The sequence below is a fragment of the Micropterus dolomieu genome, linkage group LG05 (assembly GCF_021292245.1).
Source record: "Micropterus dolomieu isolate WLL.071019.BEF.003 ecotype Adirondacks linkage group LG05, ASM2129224v1, whole genome shotgun sequence".
Taxonomy (NCBI): Eukaryota; Metazoa; Chordata; class Actinopteri; order Centrarchiformes; family Centrarchidae; genus Micropterus; species Micropterus dolomieu.
In genome coordinates this window covers 23,077,341-23,099,915 of record NC_060154.1, presented here as the reverse complement: position 1 = coordinate 23,099,915, position 22,575 = coordinate 23,077,341, and the positions used below count along the sequence as shown (strand labels likewise).

The window sequence follows — 22,575 nt, the reverse complement described above, 5'->3', positions numbered from 1 at the left end:
TTCACGACGTCATCACGTAAGTGTTGCGTCACCAACAGGAAGTCGGTCCCCCTTGTAAATAAGTTCTCCTCCCAGTTTTGGTCGCCACAAGAGGCATGTTTCACTTCAGTCATTTTAATTCAACACAAATGAGTAATTGACTTGATGGCACAACATATGTCTTTATTTAAAAAAGACAGTGGGGGACGAAGTACACAAATCCTGTATAGAACAGATACCCTTGCTAAATATTATTCCACTAAAGTCTTCAATCAAAATTTCAATTTGAGTCAAAATACAAAAGTACCTGCTTTTAAAAACACTTAAGCATAAAAAGTAAAAAGTACAATTGGTATTGTTTTGTTTGCCAGTGTTGTTGACATGACAGAATTGGCAGAATTGTATTGACAGGTGCCACTAAAACTTCTGTCAATCAACTAATCGTTTCAGCTGTAGGGGAGACCGGGTATGGTTGTTACATGGTGAGAGTTGTAACGACACCAATTCCACCAATAAGAGATAAGATAGGAGTTATGTGATCATTTCAGTATACGATCCGGATCCGACTGTGAGTCTGATTAAGAATATACACACATTGACACACACAGACACACTTCTTTTTTGTTAGATCTAAGGATGTACAAAGATGTTCTTTAATTAAGTACATTGTAGTAGTATTTATTAAGTATACTGTTAATAAGTTTATTCTATAGATAAATTTACATACACATACTGTACATGTGCGCGAGTCATCAGACAGTGAAACATTGTTCTTTTATTTCACTACCTGTTTTTGAAGGATATCATATGGTGTGACATCTATTTTTGCTTCTTTTGTCTTGTTACAACCTACCACAGTATTGGGGTAGGTATTAAAAAGGGAACACAATGTGTTTGACATCAGCTCACAAGGTCTGTGATATTCTTGTAGAGGATTGAATTAATTGATGCCATTTGCAGTGAACAAATGTGGGTACTTTGTATAAAAGATTGAGAACTCTAGCTACAAAATTCAGTGAGTTATAGTTGCTGAAGCAAAAAGTGTTAAAACCATACCCGGTCTCCACTTCTTGTATAAACTGTTGTGTAGTTTAATTTATAACAAAACGTCATTTTTTTTTAAAAAAACTCTTCATATGTTTTGTATGTAAAAATCTTAATTTTTAAAGTAACCAATAACTGAAGCTGTCAGATAGTGAAGTTTATTTCCCAATATTTCCGTCTGAAATATAGTGGAGTAGAAGTAGAAAGTGGCATGAAAAGAAAATACTCAAGTAAAGTACAAATACCTCTAATTTGTTCTTAGGTACTTACTGTCCACCACTGAAAAAGACAACTAAAAAGGGCTGCCAAAACTTTATTAATGATACTGTAAAACTGATTTATGTAGAAAGTCCACTAAATGTGTTTGTCATGACAAGTTCAAAGTGAACATGTTTTTCAGACTGACTTTTGTCTCTATGGCAAGAAATATTAATAACAGTCCTCTAAGAAGGGCCCCCGGGTCTGTATCCTGTAGGCGTGTTCAGTAATTCATCCATGGCTGTGTGACATTCATCAAATGCTCATGTTTCATGTGACACTGCCCTACATCAGAAACTAGTTATGTCCATATTGTTTGTTGTTGGCTGCTGAGTTCAGATGTTTTTAGAGTTACAGTTCAACCTCCGCTTTTTATTTCTACTCTATTTTATCTCTTCAGTCTGTCCTCTTCATGTTACGTTGTTCAAATGAATGAGGCGAGACGTCACACACGCTGCCTCTTCCTACATGAACCCTGCATGAAACCTCCAGCAGTTTCAACAAAGTGCTTTTCCTAAACCAGGCGTGGAAAAAATGGGACAACCCAGATGAACAAAAGACTCTGTTTCAGCAATCTTCAAGTTTTTATTTGTTTACAAAGTTAAGATTGCAATTTCATATAGTCCTTCCTTAAATGAGTAGAAAACCTTTTTTAAAGAATTAGTTGAAAGGCACAAATTTTACAATATATACATTTGGATCTAAATTATAAATATATAGAAAACAAAAGCACAACCCAGAATAAAAGTGCTGAACACAGTTTCTTTTTTTACAGAAAAAATAGGCTTTGTTTAAAAATACATACAATCAGTAGCATGTTTTTTGTTTCATTTTTTGTTAGCAATAAATTATTTGAGTGATAACGTTGATAACATATAATATGTTGTAGAACCAAGAGATATGGTTACAGTATACACAGAGCTATCCATCAAAGTTCAGAAACACAAGCTTGCAACGCTCAATCATAACCAACAAGAGAACAGTAACTTGATTATGCCATTCTTAGTGCAAAAGGATAATAAAATGATAAGAGGCCTAACTATACGAATGAAGGATTCCAAAAAAAAACAAAGAAGCCTTTTCTTCCTAGAAATGCGGTCCATGTCCCTCAAATGCATAAAGCTTTATTTGTGTGACTATAAAACACAAAATCAAAGGCAAATCTGTTGCAGATTGATTGATTGATGTCTCGGAATGTGCCTGATGTGGAATATTAAAAAGCAAAATTAATGAAGGTACGAGTAAAACGCGCAAGAGTAAGATGCTGCAAATGAAAAAAATGGAAGCATTAACAAGAATTTGTGATACTGTGAGTCAGTCTAAACCTAAACATCGGTTACACTGAGGGAGGAGGGCTAAAGGCTTGGACAGATCAATTGCACATATCAGTATAACCTAGGTGTGAATCGATTCGAAACTCTGTCAGCTTTAACATGAATTAAATGTCCAACAACTGCAACACAAATAAAACTGTCCACAGAAAAAGAGTGTTCCTGAAAAAGAAACAGCCTTTCATATTTGCCCTAAGAAGGCATAAACATGTAGAATCACTGACATTTTCACAAGGACAAACAGCAAACCCATCACATTAAGTCTAAAACATAAATACAGCAAGAGTCACAGCACAGACTTTAGAAAAAATAGCACATGTATTGGTTAGTTTCACCACTGTCATAAGGGGATATGATATATTTCTGCTAACGCCCCGCCGTTACACCTCCTGTAGGTTTCTTCCTGAGATTGATAAAAGTTCTGATTTCTTAGAGCCAGTAACTTTTGGGGGTGCCCGTGGAACACTTTGGTATCTCTCTGCAAACTGAAGGCCTGACAAAAGGTCTACAAGTTGGAGAAACAGTTCTAGTTGAGAAAAGCGAAACTGAAATGAGCAGAAATGAATCCAGACACTGTACAGCAGTATAGAACAGTGCAATCGTATTTGGTGGCAGGTTATAATAGAATTTGTTTTATAGTAATCTTGAACACTAGAAACTTCCCTGACCAAACATTTCATTAACTATTCTAATAAGCAGGATAACATACCTAAAATCTAAATATCCCTTAAATATAAATAACAATAACTTTAATAATAACGATGACTAAAACATCAAGAACGCATTGCGTTCATCCCGTGAAAACTTACTACACAAAGGTTGTATACATTTCAAAATCTGGTCAACTAAAATACTATGAAGCACAACAGAAGATTCATAGGTATGCAAAGGTAACCACAAAGCTTTGCCTGTTGAGCGTAAACAGTACTTAGGCATGTATGTATCATAACAAATGTAGAATATGGTTTTATTGCTTTTTAATCGCTTGAACTTATCCCGGCATTTTGTCATGGACCAACTACAGTGCATCCTTTTCACACAAATATGGCCAGATCTCACAGGTTTTTAAATATGTACTATCATACACAGCGAACATGACAAGTCTACACATTTCAAATGTTTTTATAGCCGTGACGCCTGAATTGGAAACAGTTTTAATGAGAAATTTGTCTCAGACTGCCATTATCAAAGCAAAGTTTTAGTTAAAAACAACAGGATTTTCTTTCAGATCTCCAGACAATAAAAACATGAAATTCTAGACTTAAAAGAAAATTTCAAATCTGTGTTGGTCAAAATGACACAAAAAAACCCCAACAACAACAACAACAACAACGCACTCGAGACTTTCCTGAGAAATTCAAAATCAAATCAAACCAGGAGTCACATCACTAAATGTTATTGTCAGCTTTTTAAAAAAGGGTGATAAAATTATTTGGACACATTTTTTTATCCATGCTACTCAATAATCCGTGCCATACCGACCTCATATCAACAGGGACAGAAGGACACAGAAAAAGGACAAGTCAGATAATCAGACAAGCACATACAGGCTTAATGGAGGCTTCTTCCTGAAACCCACCACCAGCATAGTGTAACCCAAACAATGACTGACTAACTAACTGAGGGGGCTAAAAGTTAAATACAAATATACCATATTTAAAAGAAAATTAAAACCAATGCTCAAGAGTATAAATCTATACATTAGGCTACATAGATTTTTAAAGACTGCATTTATAGATTTTTCCAAAGGCACTGTTTGCAACAGCAGACTGCTCTTCATCTCCCTTTTCCCTCACACTAGTGTTCATACAAGCAGGGAGAGAAACAAGAGGGAGCATGTAGAAGAAAAAAAACAGAAAACTGAGGCATTTCATGGCAAATCAGCTACAAGATTTTATCTGTTTTTCTCTCATCTTCCAGTTCAACACTATCTTTTGTTTCACTCGAACCAAGCCTTGCATACAGCCTTGTTTTAGTCAAGACAAACAGCCATGAAGCGAAGTAACAGTAAAGCAAAGTCGAAAGATGTGGTGAAAGGCATTTAGAGCTTCCAGCAACTTCACCAATCATACCTCGTAACATCAGCAGCGGGAGGTTTAATAAAGATTTTCCACACCTCAAAGAATGAGCTTTTGTTTTGACAGCTCGTATGTTCAATAAAATACAGTTATGTTATTTTTTCACTTGCTTCCTTTTTTTTTATTTATTTATTTTTTTTAAACACAGCTGCCTTTCACTGTAGATGACACACTTTGGAGCAGAAATCTGATATTGATCGAGCCCGCCATCACCTCAACAGCCTCAAGCAGGTGAACGCTACAGGTGGATAGAGAGAAGGGTGAGCCGAGCGCAGGACAGGCAGTGACATGACTATAGGCCCTGAGGGGAGAGGGAGTAGGTCCGGGGGTGCGATCATAGACAGCAGCGAACAAGACACAATATGCTATAAAAAGACTAAACAAAAAAAATACCTAAAGAAAAACAAAGTCCAGATGAGCTGTTGCTGTTGAAGCGCTTTAGTCTTGTTGCAGGTACTGAATGACAGACTTGCGGTCCGGGCCCGCCTGTAGCATGCTGTTCAGAGCCTCACGGACGTCAAGGGCGCCAGGGCTGCAGTGGCCGTTGGGTAACGAAAGGGTGTCTGACTGGGGGAGGAGATAGGCGGACGGGAAGTGAGAGGAGTTGTTGGAAAACAGAGAGGAGGATGAGGACGGGTTGGGGAAGAGAGAAGACGAGGAGGACGATGTTGGGATAAGGGTGGATGTGGGCAGGTGGCTGGCGGAGACGTGAGAAACCAGGTTGTTTGACACAGAAGAGGTGGAGGACGTGGAGGATGAGCAGGAAGAGGTAGAGGATGAAGGGCTGGCTTTCTGTGTGGTCATCTGGGGAGACAGGGGCAAGTCAAAAAAAGCTAATAAGTCTTGGTGGTGGTTATTGGCCAGCAGGTTGTGGCTCTGCTGCTGTTGCTGCTGCTGCTGCTGTAACAAAAGAGGCTGCTGCATTTGTGCAGCGTGCTGGCCATTCGGTGCACTCTGAGAGATCAGAGAGTCTATATTAAAGTCATCTCCGAATCCTGCAGTGTGTCCTGTCAGGCCGTCCAGATGCAGTCCACCCTCTGTGCTGTCTGGGGAGGGGGATGGTGAGCTCATAGTCAGGTCCAAGATATCATCCAGGCTAGTCTTTGAAGACAAGCTGGGAGACACTGCGGTCTGATAGAGTGAAAGAGACGGATTCTTCAGCTGCGGAAAAGGGGACAGAAAGTTCTGGGGGTAAAACTGGGACAAACTGGAGGCGAGGCTAGACGTGTTGGGTAGAGAGCCCTGGTTGGTGGTGGTGGAATTGATGGGCCAGCTGTTATGGGTCCTTTGCTGGGTTTGGTTGGGGTTTCTCTGTAAGGACAACAGGGTTAAGTTCTGGGAGGGCTGCTGTAAAGTGGACTGGGTTTGCGCTTGTATTCTCTGTAGATGCAGGCTCCCAGTTTGTGTCCTTTGTAGAGCGTTTTGGTTTAGTTTCTGTTTGATTATCTGACTCTGGGCGAGAGACTGGGCAAGAGACTGGTTTTGCATGGGTGCCTGGCTGAACAGATTTGCCAGGAGGTGTTTGTTGTCCTGCTCCATTTTACGCATGCGCTCCTCAGCTAGTCGCTTGTCCGCTGCCTGCTGCTCCCTCTCCTTTCGTCTCCTCTTCACCTCCTCGTCCATTAGCAACAGCTCCTCGCGCACGCGGGCCACGCAGTTCTCGGGGATCTTGATACCTGGGAGAGATGAAAAGTACGGTCATGCCCGTTATCAGTGAGGTACAAGGCTTTAACAAATGAACTGCTTTAACCAAAGACTTTTCAAAATATGCAATCATCCAAAACCAGATATTCTACAATGATCATTTCAGTTCATTTAAAGGCGATATCACTACAACAGTAAACATTTCATAAACACACACATCTACAGTTTATTCTTCTTTCAATTCAATTCAAATTAGCTTTATTGGCATGAATGTATAACAACAATATTGCCAAAGCATCATACAAACTACATAAGAACAATCAACCCCAAACATTTCATTAAACAAGTAATTAAAGCGGAAAGTAATTAAAGCGTATGTGTGTTTGTGTTAAAAAAATTAAAATAAAATAAATAAATAAAACTTTCACGTCTTTGTAAAATCTTTGTAGCGCACTGAGAAAACAGAGCAGACACTGAATCTCCAGTGAGCGTCCTCGTGCTGTTGGGTTTCCATGGATGTCAAGCTGCATTGCAACATGTTCAGTGTTTCTGGCCTAATAATTTCAGAAGTGTCAGCATCAATGTAGTACTAACTGGAGTTCATAGGAGACAAATAAGGAAAGTAAGCGTCAATTTGATTTCCTCAATTTGTCAAAAAGAACTGTCAGCACTTTCACAGCATCACGTTTTACCATCAAAACAACTCACTGACATCTGGCAAATCGATTTCACATTTTGCAACTCTGGCCTAGAGCAAACTCTTTTATCAGTATTTACAGAATATTCCTACCAGTGTGAGAGATCTTCTATAAGCCAGTAAAATGTGCACTGTGTTAGTGGACTACATGTCACTTGTGTCGGGGGGATGTACTGACCAACTTGCTTGTTGTGCTGCTTGGTTTTAAGGCGAACAATCTGCAGGATACTGGAGCTGGTGATATCAGACACCACATCCGATACGCGCTTCCACACACGCAGCAGAGCGCCACACAACATGTGGTACTGACGGAGGCGCATGCCCTGCAGACACTCCTGGCCCTCCTCAATTTTCTTACACTTCCCGTTCCTAGAGAAAGAGACAGAGTACAAAAAGTCAAATATTTATGCATACAAGAAAAGAGCCCGGTAAATCCCTCTATCAGGAAATATGTATGGCAGTTTGAAGGACGGCTCCATCCTAGCACTTTAAACAGCTCATCTGGTGACAAAGGCACTTGTGAGGTTATTTCTTCATGACTAGTTCTCAGGTGATCTGCAAATCCTTTGGAATGGCATCTGGTCTTAAAACCCCCCTGACTGAATCCTAATAAGTAGCAGCCTGATTGGATGCATTGAGCCATTAATCCCAAGGGACATTGTGGATTCCCTACTTACCAGTTGGCATGGCTACACTTCTTGAAGGAGAAGGTGAACTGGTTCTCCCAGCTGTCCTGGGCTTCCTCTGGAGTCACCTGGAAAATGTACAACACCGAAATCAGCAAAGGACTCATCATAACCACAGTCTGATGCAACACAATTGTGCAGAAACTTTAGCAATAAAGAAATGTCTTTAACTTCCAACTGAGAGTCACGTCATAGTTTCATCATCTCATGTGTCAACGAGAAGATGACTATCGTGTTTACTAGACTAGGTGAAAGTTCATTAATTATCACCCTGTTGTTCATGTTGGGAAGAGAAACATTTTACTTTTGCGCACTTTAGCACACTTCTCCTGTTTATGCACATGTTTCTATTCGACAATGCCATGCCAATAAAGCCCCACTCAATTGAACTGAATTCAATATATATTGCTACATTGTTCAGCTCTAGGGTGTCTTGAACATTGCCTTGTTCACTACTCTTCCGTGGCCACAGGGGGGCATCACACTCCACATATACACCACAAACAATTGCACATCAAGAGGAAAGAGGAAAGTCTTGAAAATGTACAGCTTCGTCTTCTGTCAAACCTTCCCCATAACCACAAGATGTTTTTTTTATATACTTGACCTTTTTCTGTTGTAATGTAATCAACAGATATATACTCATAAGACAATATACTAAGCCAAATCACAGATGAACATTAAATCATTAGATGGACATTATTGAGTATTGATAGACCAATATACAGACACAGCTATTAGCCTAACTGATTCAGCAACAGACAATCGAATCAGTTACCTTCCGGTAGCGTTGCTGCAGGTTGTCCAGGGTCTCGGGGTGGGCCTGCTTGCCAATGTTGGGCTTGTAAACAATGAGGTTCTTGCCTCTTCCTTGCTCAGCCAGCAGCACACATGGGTGGTTACCTCGCAGCTGCAGAGAGGACATAAAATATTATCTTTTCAGTGGATAGCACATTTTGCCATCACATCCTATACATACAGTGCCTTTTACAGTAGACCCCGGGTTTAGTTTGCTTATTATAACATGAACTCACCTTCAGGGACAGGTAGAATCCATCATCGGGACCACTCAGCTTCAGTGACCTGTTATAGGCCTCATCCCAGGGCATGCCTCTGTCCACACTGATCTACAATGGGTAAAAAACATCATTAACGCATGTGATGTGAAAGAAGGGAAACCAAACAGTCCTGGACAGTCTCTGACAATCTATCTCTGTACATGCTAAACTGGTCCAAGCTGAGCAGCATTTTGCCCAGGTGCCAACTTTGAATTGTCAAATGCAGGTTAGCCTGCAGCTGACAGCTAAAAGCAGAAGATACCAGTAATTATTCTGTTTCCACCTCCCACTAGTGTCTACATGGGTTCCTCAGCCGTGGGCTAAGCCGCTATGATCACAGTGTTACTGCTAGCAAAGTAACATTAATCAAAACTCCCATAGTGCAGGCGCAGCCACTTGAGTTACCTCGGGGAGTGCAGGTTGTGGAACAAATTTCAGTTGTACCAGGTCTCTCTGTATGCAAAAACTGTGCATAGTGGAAACCGTTTCATGGAAATCTTAATAAATTCATAGTGATTGGTATTTCCTGCCACTAAACTGAACTTTTCATTGTTTTGGTCTACTGGCACCAAAAAGAGAGATGAGAACAAGATTTGCATTTTTTGGAATCATGTTTATTCATACAATCTTTTCTTGTTCCTAATGCTCAAGCTTTCTTGGCAGGCACAACAAAGCAGTGTTCATTCTGTTACAAGATTAGGAAGGTCACGTGTAATGCCTCAAGATCTTTCTAGGCCACACAATTTCGTGGGTCTGCTCTTGGTTTGTGCTCCACAATTCTTATTTTGGCTCCTTTAAAACTAAAGCTGAACCTCGCAGGTTAACTCAAGATATGACACAATAATGGTATTCTGGCCACTGTAATGATTCGTGAGTCTCACAACACAGGTGAATCACAGGTGATGTACAACATACAGATAACCAGCTAACAATAAACCTGAGATGAGGTTATGAGGTGCCTACCTTATAGAGAACCACCTGTCCATCCTGAGGGTTTCCAACTGTCAAGAAAGTTTCCTGCTTCTCCTCATAGATCTCATCGTTACCCGGGGCGAGGTCTGTCACAGACACCAAAAGAACAAGGTTACAATAATTACTCACATTAGAAGATTAGGAAGCATCTTTCATTGTAAATCAATCCAATTTAAGATATGTTGACAGATAACAGAAGAAAGGAACAGCGACATGTCTAATTGTTTTTACAACATTACTGATGTAACTGATTAGCTTACATTGCTATACAGCAATGTGTATTTGAAAAGCCTGTCAATCAATTTTAAAAAATAAAAGCAGATTCTAATGTTTTTTTCTTTTGGTGGTTAGGGCGACGTTTCATTTCCATTTTAGATGACCAATGGTGGATTTATGTAAAACCTAAAACAGAATCGTGTGTTGAGTAGCACTTGATCTCCATACCTAGGATTCCCATGTCGTATTTCCCCTCCTTCTTATCCTTCTCAATTAGGTAGTCAAAGTTGTCAGTGAAGTACTGGAAGAGATAGTTCTGCTTGTGGACCTCCAGGCCCAGGATGCGATTTAAGAACTTGGTGATGCTGCAGTCTGGGATAAAGACACAACACAGAACAGTTAATGCAGCCGGTTTTGTGTTGACAGATGAACACAGGACACAACGGAGTTAAAACTGTCAAGTAGGTGGCCTAGATCGACATATTCATTTTAAGTAAAATATGCCTGCATGCCTCTTGGGTACTCTACCTTTCTCAGTATTAATCCCAAAGCGAGGCTCCCTACAAAAGATGCCCACATCCATCATTCCAATCTTCATGTCTGAAATAAAGAAAGACATATAGTTGTTTAACTCATCAATCGCTATAAAAGTTGTGCTGGTGAAATTGTTTTCCGTTTACACATGCTGACAGTCAAACAAAGCTATAACATACCTCTGAAGAACATGGCGTCACCCGCAGGGTAGCCTTTGGGAGGGGGCACCTTGTTCTCTATGTGGCCAAGGATTGCTTTGGTGATTTTATCTAGAGCCTTGGTACCATACTGCAACAAAAAGGGCATGTAACAGGTAAAGACAAATTCTCTCAGAAGGCTCATTCAGCAACTTAGTGACGCAAAATAACATTTAACATAAGAAATCCTGTATACTACTAAAAAGTGAGAAAAACCTTAATGAAACATTTTTGACACTCATATCATGACATTATTTTCAGGGGGAAGTACCTTGTTCTCAAAATTGTACTTGCTCAGGTCTCTGGATTCTGTGGCTCTTCTGTCTCCATGGGTTAATGCACCCTGCAAAGTGGATTAGCAACATATTATTATTAGTATTAGCGGTATTAGGTTTACAGCCTTCAGAGCATTCAGAGCATCATCACACTAATACTGACAGACACACTGACATGGGATAAATCTCTGTTTGCTGTTGATCATCATGACCCAACCTGACTTTATTGCTCAGCCTTGGTACGAGAGGGTAAACGTGAAATTTTATAACTAAATTAAAAAAAGGATAAATATGAATATGAAGACTATACAGTTATTACATGATTACTACAATCTTACTGCAGATGATAGCGAGGACTTGTAGCCTTTTCGTTTATTAATTCTGCTCTTTTAAATATGAGAGATACAGTATTCAACACAATAGACTGGTCTCTGCCCTGAGTATCAAGAGGAAACAGAAGAGGTTCATTTTTTCAAAGTCACAGAGACAGAAGACAACTGAAAAAAAAAGAAGACAGAGAGAAACATCGGTCAAACACAATATTTAGTTAACTTTCAATGCTGGGATTATCTAAAATCCCAGCCTGTGTGTGACCGTTACTTTTAAGATTTCAAATGAACTGCGAGGGAGGTAAAGGAAAATTTTGAAGAAGCAAAGTCAACAGCAATCCAGTCTTGTAGCCAGCTGCTCGCTCTACCCACACAGAAAAATGCCTTGAGACACCAAAACAAAAGGATGTCTTAGCCAAATACTAGTTCACTGCTGATCTGGAGTCAGCCAGTTGCAATAGTATTCAGCCTTCTAAGTTGGAGCAACTCTGTGTCTGTGTGTGTGCGTGCGTGCGTTCGTTGTATCGTGTTCAGGCAGGCAGGCAGATGGGATGTGACCTATTGTTGATGCAGATTTACCGAACACAGCTGGCAAACACAGGAATGACTTCCTGGAACTGCCATCCCATTGCACACTCCTTGCCCTTTTCCCAAAAGAACGGTCATGCTGTGTCACTATGGAAATAAATGACTGCTAGTGCTGAAATGCATTGATAATTATGGAAAAGAAACCTACACTCATAAATTATCCAGACAAGCTGCTTAACTTTTTCTGCTTATTCAGTTTTCCGTTATTGAGCTGGAGAAAGGGAAAGACCCAGAATCCCTTGAGGTTTGTGGAGAAGTTGATGTAACTTCAAGCAAACCAACAATAAAAGGGACTCTATTGAGAGCTTCTAGCCCAGGGAATACCCCAGGAAACAGGAAGGACAGAATAAGGGGTGCAAATGACAGTCAACGGCAACCCAGAGCACAACAATCAATAAATACAGATCCCGTTTAGTGCAGAGCAGTTCTTCTCACACTCCATAAGACAACAAGTTGAAAAGGATTATTTTCCTATGAGACAGATTTCACTAAGATAAAAAGGAAATAAATTAAATATGGGACTAGAAATTGTGAAAAACAAGAAGAGCAGATACAACATACACACCCACACAAACAGATCTATAAAGGCTGTGATATTTACCAGGCTCTCTAGTCTCTTAGCCACAATGGAGGCAAAACGTCTCTCCCCAGCCAACTCTGAGATGAGAAAGATATACTCGGGGGCTGTCACCTGATTGGACCGATGCGTGCGACCTGGAAAGACAAGGAAAATATGATAACAGTAAGAGAGATGTGTGTATTTCACAGTGTGCATAGTTAATTCCTTTAAGTTGAAATACATTGTTTTACAATACAAATTTTTACAACAAAGATCAGCACCCAGTCACACACAGATGAATGAAATAAATGAAAATGTTCTCGACAAAACGAGGAAATCATTTCCACACCAACTTAAATTTGTGTTTATGTGCAACATCTCATCTGTGCATCATCAATGTTTTATACTAAAAAAGTAAAAAGTAAATATTCTTGGTGACATGCATAAGATCTGCATATTAAAGTGACATCTGATCTTTAGACAGAGATCCCCTCTTTGAACAGTGTGAGTTATTCTATGGAAGAATCTCTGTCCTCTTATGAGGAAATAATGATGACTGTCTGTGTGTGTGTGTGTGTGTGTGTGTGTGGGCATGCATGTGTAAGATGCAGCATACAAAAATACTCGCTAATGGCCTGAAGAAGAGACAGATCATATATTTAACTAAATCCTTGTGCCTTGGAGCCAAGTCATACTTAAACTAACTAGAATAACAGAAAGCAACCACATCCTCAAAACCAGTACTGTTTCAGGGAGACAAAACAACCTTTGTCCTAAATTGGAAATTCTAAGCGTAAACATTAGAGAGAAAACTAGGCAGGGCTCTCTGAAGCAACTCTATCCTGACCTTTAGTGTTACTCAAGTGTTCACTCCCCTTTACATTTAAAAGGCTCACTGTAAAATTACATTTCCCGACTCACCAAACTGCTGAATGGCTCTGTCTGCACTCCAAGGCAGTTCTAAGGTCATGTGGACCCTGCGCCTCTGGTTTTTAACTCGCTTGTCCGCCTGCAGGGAAATCCCGGAGCTGGCCGCCTCTGAGATGATGGCCACCAACTGGAAGAACGAGGTTTGGATTATTGGTGGAGATTATTATAAAGCAGTACATTTCATACATACAGATTGTTTGCAGCCAGTCAATTGTAAATTTTTACATGCAAAACATATGTCTGATTGACTGTAGCTGACCTTCTCTCCAGCCATGAAGCGATCTTTTTCCTTGATGTTAATGTGCTCTATGGTAAGACCCTGCTCAGCCCGCGACTCATAGCGGACGCTGCCATCAGGACGCCGCACCACACGACCCTTCCGACCAGTCATCTGCAAAAAGAAGATTCAACACATTCTCGCTTAAAGATAGGGTAGGTAATGTCGGAGGAGGTAGCAAAGGACAGCTAGATTATGAAGCATCAAACCGAAGAAATCCCATCACCCTCCCTAAAAGCCTTCCTCCAAAGCCACTCGCACAAAGGCAGGTAGGTAGTTAGACGGACAGGTGGGCCACCCAATCATTTCATCCGGGCCAAATGATATGATATGCTGTGCTTATTACAGTCCTGTGACAACCACAGATACCGGATCTTTTTTCTTTTTTGTGTCAGAGCATTTGATTTATTGATTGCTGTTGGGATGTAAAGATAATCTCAACAAATATAACAAAAGTGTTTCTAAAATACATTACCTACCCTTTTACCTACCATGTTTTGAAAGAAATTCTGTCTAAAAAAATAATATGATGATATGTTTGTTTGTGCTTGTGTATGAACATTATTTAGGTGGTGACATGTGAAACTTTTTAGATTCCCGGGGCCAGAGAGTTTCTTGTTGAGTGTCTAAGGTGCTTACCTCTGATACTTTATCTGGTCCTCCAAACTTATCAATGAGTTCGTCCAAGGTATTGAGAGGTAGTTCTTTTCCCAGAATGGATATTTTGTTGAGGAGGCTCTGTTTCATCTCCTCTATCCTGGCTGTGAATAGGAAGAAGAGCGGATGTTGATCATGTAACCCTGTTAGGCAAGAGCCACAAAACTAACTACAGTGTCAGCTACTGAGTGGAAGGAAATTCCCGTGTCTAGACATGCATCGGTTTCATCGAGACCAAAATATGTTTAACACAAACTAAAGACAAAGAGAAAAAAAACAACACCTCCCTACCTGTCTGGCAGCTAGTTTGGTTGACAAAGATGACGTCATCATTGTCTAGTAGGGAGTCTGGTGAGGAGTTGGAGTCCGTGTCCATGCCATCAGAGTCGCTACTGCTGTCATCGCTGATGTTGATCACACCGCCGCTGTCCACGGTGTGCTTGGGTACCTTGGTCTGGCGACCTCTAGGCTTCCCTGATTGGAAGCCACAACACGATATTTGAGTAACAAACAGCACAGCTCTAAAGCACAGTTTGTAGCATCATTCAATAAGAAATAGATATAAATTAGCATGCAGGGCTAATGCTTGACATGGTGTTAACAACTGCCATCCTCTTACGTTTTCTCTTATTCCCCGGTGCCTTCTCTCTCCTCTGTTTCTCTGAAGGGAAATGTTTCATTACAAGAGAGTGGAATACTCCCCTAAAGGAAAGATATGAAGAGGAGAAAACAGAGACAGAAACTTTTATACTGACAGCAAAGTGATCAGGACACAACACATGGCAGTTGTTGCAGTTAGACACTCTTTCCTGACGTGGCCTCATTATTGCTGTCAGGTGTTGACAGAAAGATTAACAAGTTGTGTGTGATCTAATATACACAGACATTCAGGCATGTCTGCTGTAAGAGGTTCAGGGTCACACAAGTTCAGAGCACTCAGCACCGGTACCCTTCCCTGTCTTGTTTTTCTAATAACTAAAGCGATTGTTTGGTTTAACTGAGAATAAACGGTGAGGACTTACTAACTGCATGGCCTGAAGTACTTATTGTTATATAGAATGGATGTGGTGAGGACATGTTCTCCTCCAGACTGGCAAATCATTTTTGCAGTTTAAAGCAACAAAATGAAATGGAAAAAACCCACAGCCTGCAGTCCACAACAACTTGCTCACTCACTCCTGCTGCTCTAACTGCTCATTTAGCTGTTCAGCCATTTTGTCATTTGTAGTGAATAGTCTTTCAAATAAACATCACAGGATTAAGCAAACAAACCAACAGACAAAATATTCCTTTTCACTCACTCTGCGGCGGAAACAAATCTGTCGAGATGGCCGTCATTCTCATCCAGGACTTCTCTGGTGCGAGACTCTCCGGTAGACTGCAGCCCAATAACGATGCACTGTGGTGGACAGAAAAAAAATACACATCAACAACCAAACAGGTGGCATCACGATGGCACATTATAATTAATTATAAATAAAAAAATCTTAATGGTTTGTTTCTGCTGTTCCTAACATCCATTTACTAGAGGTCCTTCAGCAGTTCACCCCACTATTTCAGTTCCTGTTTGGATCTTCCTCTGGGTCACTTATACTATATGACTCAGAGTTCAAGAGTGTGTTGTGCTGACCTTTCCAGCCTCCAGCTCTTTTTGGGCCAGCTCCACCAGGCAGCGGACCTTGGCGGCAATACAGAGGTATTTGAAGAAGCGCTGGTGAGACGACCAGAACTGTCCCCACAGAGACTTCCTGCTGACCAGGCCCAGCTCATCAGCTGCTCGCATGAACACCTGCAACGCCTCCGCCCACTTTGCACAGATTCCAGATGTGATTAGTCACTTTAAAGTTTAAAGGTTTTTTTTTTTATCTCACACACAATACCATAAGAATACACAAATATAATACATGACGCTCACCAGTTTGGCAGCTTTGTTATAGACCAACTTGAAGTCGCTGTCCAGTCCGATTTCTTCAATGCCGAAAGACACCCCTGAGAAGCTCAGCTGCCTGGCAATGTACATCCCGCTCACTTTCATATCCATGGCAACAATCTCCATGGCACCGACACCTCTGTGTACAAATGGCACATAAATTATTCAACATAATTCAATCAAGGATCAACCAGACATTCCCACAAACTGACTGTAAGGTATTTTCCAGTAAGCGCAGCGATTTGAAGATGTGTGTCCATGTGACTGAAAGGCGCTCTTGCAAGAGTTTTTGAGTGAAATTCCCCAACATGCCATGGTACAAACCTCTTCTCAATGGCGTGCAGGAAGTCATCAAAGGTTCTGAAGGGTGTGCCCTCACCCCAGATTCCCAGGCGGCTCATATAGATCATGTTCTTTGGCTCAGAGGCACCTGGAGCAGAGATGACAAAAATACACATTTTAAAATCCTTGGCTGTATAGCATTACACGTATAAGTGTGCGCTTTATTTGCGAGTTGGCCTACCTGTGGCACTGGCATACACCACTCTAGCCCGCGGCAGCTTGTTTTGCAGGTCAAGCACTGCCTTGCCCATCTTTGTAGATGTGGCATTCTTGGCTTTGTGGCATTCATCAAAAATAATCTGCAATGGGGAATGGTCAAGGGCAAACAACGCACATGTGGAATGCTAATTTGCGTTAGAAAACTCTTAGATCTGAGGATGTTTAAATGAAAGGATACAACTCCGTCAAAGTCTGGCTTGCACCAATCTAGGATCTGTTTAATTCTCGTCCGGTGCTGCCCTCCTGCCTGGCTCTCTCCAATCAGCGCAGAGTACGTTGCAAACAGGACTCCTTCTGAGGTAGCTGTGTCTCCATACTTAATCTACAATAAATCAAACATTCAAAGAATGGTATTTGTGAGATCTGTGTGAACATATACAGAGCCACACAGTCAGCAAATATAGCTTGGTTCATATTCTGCTCAGATGCTTATATAACTTATACAACACAACAGCTGCCAAGAACAAAACTCGTTCTCTCAGCTTGTCACGTTATTCCCACCTGGACTCACCTTGTTTAAGGCATGCACAGGAATATTCGGTGCATCTATGTCTTTGAGATCTCTCTCTGCATCAAATTTCAGGTCATTGGATATGCTAAACCTGAGGGCAGGAACAGGAAAGTCAGTAATTCAGCCGGCTTCTGCACAAACCTGCCCCTACATGCCCAATATACCCTGGCATTCAACATACAAAACACAATTATCTGAATCAATTACTGAAACCCAATAAAACTACAGCTGTTATTAAGGTTTCATACTGGTTTTCCCTCTGTGAGGTCCACTAGAGCAGTAAATCTCTCTTACCATAGTGATTTCTTCCTTCCCTTAATGAAGTTCTCCAGGATGATTCCCGCCACAGTGCGTCCCTTTCCGACCCCGGCCCCATCTCCGATCAGGAAGCCCGCCCTTTGGTTGTTTTGAAGGATAACCTCGTGTTGCTGAGGGCAGACAAAGAGCAAATGCATGAACAAAGATGCCTGCATAATCAAAACATGATTTATTCATAGTGCTTTATGTACTGCGTGTATGTGAGCCAGTGTGTGTACCTGGCAGGCGTAGATGATGGCCTCTAGCTGCAGAGCAGACAGCAGGCCGCAGTTAATAGTTGACTCGGGGATAGACAGAGTGTATGTGATGTCAGGGGGAGGGACACTGGATAGCGTGTTGGTCTCCACCACTATATCAGGATGAGATATCCCTATAGTGGCTGAAGAGAAGAAAAAAAAACAGTTTAGAGAAGGGACATTTTTGCAGACATGTTAATAGCAACATGCATGGAAGTGTTTGCATAATAATAAGGAAAATGTAGCTTCACTAAAAGGTAATAGGATGTTGACATTCAGTCTAGTGACCTACATTTGGAAGGTCTGTACTCAGCATATGTGTCTACATGTCCCAGTTCTTCTGTCTCCTCTTCCTCAGCATCCTCCTCCTCCTCTGGTGGCGGCTGGGCTCTCGGAGCCTGGGAACACCAAAAAGACTTCAGTAATTTAATTCACATTTATAACAGCCACATTTAGGAGTCATACTTGTTGTTTCAGGTTAGGTGAAGACAAGTTAGGAAAGAGACTGTTGAAGAACGTCAGAGGCAGGGCAGAGCATTTAGTAAAACGTTAGCATGGCATGCCTAGAGCTCTTTGTCAAGGAATGTTAACTAGTGCAAGAGTAAAGAACAAAACAAACGAGATTGAAAGGTGCATAAAACCAGCTAAAGCAGAACGAATGAGAGCATTGAAACATGTTTGTAACTGTAGACAAAAACGTGCTTTACATATTCTGGCAATGTCAGATTAATGTTATCTGAGACACTAGAAATGCAAAAGGGTCCCATTTTGACAGACAGGTCAATGTAACTCTGGCTCTGTTCTTGTCACATAAAACATTTAAAAAGACAATGCAGTGTATGAAATAACTGGTTCTCTATGCAGTGTGCATTGGCAGAATGGTCCATTACATTCAGTATGCAGCAATGCTTTCATCATCTGTGGTAACACAGACTTGCCAAAGAAGCCACAAGCATCACATACTACTACTTTCACGTACTGCACTGTCAAAATGTCAGTCTTAGATTACTGGCATGTTAAGTTACTATGTAAAACAATCTAACCCTTATCTATTATTGCAAATGCACAGGGCAATAACAGCTGCACGAGACATATAACATCATTTGCATATCTGTGCATCACAGAGGACTGCCAATGTCCAGGCTCATCCAGTTAGAGAGCTTGGTTTCATTTTAACATCAGATTGGAGAGGTTGGTACGGCTACCTGGAATCCTCCTAAAGGTGGGGTGCTGATAATAGCAGTTATATCATCCAAACTGGCCAAGCCATGAAACCTGCCGGTGCCATTCAGCTGTCAACAAAACATAAAATGAAGAAATACAAACACAAATAAAAAACAGTGCCAAATGCATAAGAAAAGAGAGACAAAAAAACATGAGTAATCACTGTATGTGTGATATTGTCTGTGGACGCATGAGCATGAGAGCGTGTGGGCACTGGACATGGATGTCTGATGGAGCAGCACTCAACAAAATGCAATTTGTTGTTTGGCGGTGAAAAGCCAGCGACAACAACAACAAAAGGCAGATAAAGCTGCGTGTGTCTGGGAAACATAATGGATGAAATGAGGGCAGAATGAAAAGGAAAACATAAAAGGCTTTCAGAAGGCAGGAGAAATAAATGTACTCTGATTCATATCAAAAAGATATCCTTGGACCCATCTAATTCAAACAGCAACGCGGGCAGGGATAGAGGAACAACACTTGAGAACAACGTTTATCTTCTCAGATCCCCACATTTCAATGAGTTTCTGTTTGAAGGGACAGTGCATCAAAAACAAAGATGAATATTATTATTTACCGCCTCATATGTATCTCTGTAGCCATTTTGTGTACCACTGAGTCAACAGTGAGCAAAATCAACTGGTATGAGAAATACTGAACACATGGAGCCAGTTTGATCAATAGGGGTGGGGGGGAAAAAAATCGTTACAGCATAGTATCGTGATATTTGCCATGGCAATACTGTATCGATACACGGATGCCAAGTATCCATTTTATTATATAAATTGCAGATGGGAGTTTTAACTTTTTGGTACTAGAATGATAAAATCTATTGCTTTTTTTTAGTCCACTAGAAAACTTAACAGGACCATATAGAGGACTGAAAAAGTGATATGAACAAACAGAGAAATGTATCTTTTTAGATAAACGGATGTTGACAAAGTTTGACTTTAGGGACCTAATTGGAAGTTGGAAAAAGGTAATAAATTGCAATATATCTCAATATATTTAAAATCGCAATAAAATCGAATTGCAACATAAATATCGTGATAGTATCGGATCGTGGGGCCTCTGGTGATTCCCACCCCTAGTGATCAAGGCTCCTAACGTGCTCTGGGTGCAATAGCTACAGTCTACATGTGGTTACATTCATTCAATCTATTTGAGTATTTACATTGTGAGAATGACGGATGACTGAAATGGGTTTGCATCTGCAAGTAAAAAAAATATCTGCTGAGCTAAGGCCGTTACGCTCTTGTCCAAAGACTACAGAGTCACAGTGTTAAAACCATATTAGAGGGACTGATTTTTGTCATTTTGTCAGGTCTCTGTGATGATGCTACATGTTTGTGCTTTAGGGTTGTTACATATTCATTATAAGAGAAAACTTGAAAGAGCAGTGAACTTTGTCCGACTGTGGTAAGAAGATATTTATTTGAAACTGCCGCGATAGGTTGTTGTTGTTGTTGTTGTTATGGGGCTAATTATCGTGTCACATGTCAGATTATTTGAAGATGTCAAGTGTAAGACATTGTTTAAATATTCATGGTAATTGTTGTACAAATTGGCGTAAATCCATTACGCAATAGATGGGTGGCTAACAAATGAAATATTAATAAAATAAAGAATAAAGAAAATAATTTTCAGTCTAAAGCCTGCATTGATGCATGGGTTGAAACAAGAGTTGTAGCGTTGATGGTATTGGCCTTTTCTCTATTTTCTGATGAATGAACACAAACACAGAAAGTCCCACGTGAGTGCCGCTCTGGCTCACTGCCACATTTTTCTCTAATGTTTACAGCAAGAGGGACAATCTGACCCTTGCTTGCTGGTGCCCATCTCCTCCAGTACAGACATGCATGTGGCTATTTAAACAACTTTTGTAGCATTAAAAAACAGTTGTAAGATGAGCGTGGAAATCTTTGTTTCTGGTATTGATAATATGCGGGTTTGAGTAGTTACTACTGACCTCTAGCTGGCTCTGTGCTGGTGTGGTGGTAGTACTAGTGTTGACATCCCAGAGGGTGGGCACTGTGTCCAGTTTTTCTGGGCTGATGAAGGGCTGGGCATCAGCATACTCCGACAGTGAGTCAGGTGGAGAGGAGAATAGAGAGTTTGTGGAGAGGTCATCAATGCAGGACAGGTCCTAAAAACAGAGAAATAGAAGAGGCGTTGACTTCAACCTCTGAAACAGGGAAAATATGGGGCAGAGCAGTGAGTCATACCTATTAGTTTAAAAAAAGTCTGATATTGTGACATATAAATTCTCAAATCAAAAGCAGACAGTGTTTCCAAACTCCCTTTTACATCAAACTTCATGAGAAAATAAAGGGTGGGGACAGGTAGTGCAGCAGAGGAATAATAAGTATTTACCTAAGAAAGAAAAGATGATGTGAGGTATGGATGGCAGTGAACCACAGACAATAGGGAGTAACACGAGTAGCCAAAAAGAAAATCTAATCACACACAGATGTGTTAGAATGAGCATGTAAAATAGAAAGCAAGAGGCAGGCATAATGAGAGTGCTTGTGTGTGTGTGTGTGTGTGTGTGTGTGTGTCATTTCAGCCATGGCTGCCTTCCAGTCGCCCCTCTATTCATATCCTTTCCAAGCCATTAGCATGCCATGCTCTTTAACTAGCCTCTCACAGGCACCCCTGGGCCCCCAGAGACTTATAAACATGGATGTGGGGAGATAGGGACGAGTGATGGGGAGGGGGGAGAGAACACGGCAGACAATGCTCATTTTTGGAAATGGGAGTATAGTTCTCTCAATTTCATGTGTGTTTGTCCCAATGTGTGTGATTGTATGCCTCTTTATACTCTTTGGACCATGTGTGGAAGTTCCCACACCCCCATATTCCTACTACACCCTCCAGAGCCATGACACAGCCTTTAATAATACCAGAGAGTCAAACGTGCTACTTTGGTAATTTCATTTCACTGTTCACTTCACCTCAAGGACAGTTACACATTTTGTGAAATTTACTTTTCTTATTTACATAGATAAGACTGATACCACTCTCACCTCTGTACTGTATGAATTTACCACCAGCGGGCAGCTAACTTAGCTTAGCACAAACAGTTGCCACCAGCAGAGACTCTGGGAAGTTACTGGTCCTTACCAAGAAACAGCCAAGCCTTTTCATCCAACTCCAGGCAAAGTGAACAGACGTAATTCCCAAAATGTTGAACTTTTCCTTTAAGGCCTGGTTGTCTGTGCTATAAACTACTGTATTAAATAACATCCTACAAAAATAGAAAATGCGTATAGATAGTTTGTACCTCTCTGTAACTGTCCTGCATTTAAATATGCTTACATGGCTTTCTTACTGCACCTCCAGAGTCACAGATACAAACGCTATACAGCCACAAGTGGTGTTATTATGACTGAAAAATCTATGCTGTGACAACCCAAAGTAAATACAGTCCAGAAAAAAATAAATGATTAGTTGTGATGCAGCCTCAGTTTTAACAATTTGCTGCTA

The 22,575-nt window shown here is 40.8% G+C and overlaps 1 protein-coding gene across 3 annotated transcripts in view; it reads right to left on the bottom strand.

Moving 5' to 3' along the window:
- Positions 1-1,852: 1,852 nt before the first annotated feature.
- si:ch73-63e15.2 (protein strawberry notch homolog 2) overlaps positions 1,853-22,575 on the bottom strand; it is a 65,306-nt gene continuing 44,583 nt past the window's right edge. For 2 of the 3 annotated variants that reach the window (XM_046050120.1, XM_046050122.1), the window contains 28 exons: positions 21,059-21,235; positions 19,071-19,157; positions 18,158-18,263; positions 17,848-18,008; positions 17,606-17,739; positions 17,312-17,402; positions 16,979-17,122; positions 16,763-16,880; positions 16,564-16,669; positions 16,225-16,378; positions 15,940-16,116; positions 15,611-15,708; positions 14,929-15,011; positions 14,601-14,783; positions 14,292-14,413; positions 13,635-13,766; positions 13,367-13,502; positions 12,488-12,600; positions 10,966-11,037; positions 10,677-10,785; positions 10,492-10,563; positions 10,192-10,335; positions 9,739-9,833; positions 8,752-8,844; positions 8,496-8,627; positions 7,709-7,785; positions 7,210-7,400; positions 1,853-6,366 (listed from right to left, as the gene is read on the bottom strand). In XM_046050120.1, coding sequence (XP_045906076.1) covers positions 5,129-6,366; positions 7,210-7,400; positions 7,709-7,785; positions 8,496-8,627; positions 8,752-8,844; positions 9,739-9,833; positions 10,192-10,335; positions 10,492-10,563; positions 10,677-10,785; positions 10,966-11,037; positions 12,488-12,600; positions 13,367-13,502; positions 13,635-13,766; positions 14,292-14,413; positions 14,601-14,783; positions 14,929-15,011; positions 15,611-15,708; positions 15,940-16,116; positions 16,225-16,378; positions 16,564-16,669; positions 16,763-16,880; positions 16,979-17,122; positions 17,312-17,402; positions 17,606-17,739; positions 17,848-18,008; positions 18,158-18,263; positions 19,071-19,157; positions 21,059-21,235 — 4,545 coding nt within the window. In that variant the 3' untranslated portion in view covers positions 1,853-5,128. The remainder of the gene's footprint in view (positions 6,367-7,209; positions 7,401-7,708; positions 7,786-8,495; positions 8,628-8,751; positions 8,845-9,738; positions 9,834-10,191; positions 10,336-10,491; positions 10,564-10,676; positions 10,786-10,965; positions 11,038-12,487; positions 12,601-13,366; positions 13,503-13,634; positions 13,767-14,291; positions 14,414-14,600; positions 14,784-14,928; positions 15,012-15,610; positions 15,709-15,939; positions 16,117-16,224; positions 16,379-16,563; positions 16,670-16,762; positions 16,881-16,978; positions 17,123-17,311; positions 17,403-17,605; positions 17,740-17,847; positions 18,009-18,157; positions 18,264-19,070; positions 19,158-21,058; positions 21,236-22,575) is intronic. The other variant, XM_046050121.1, reaches the window with a different exon arrangement.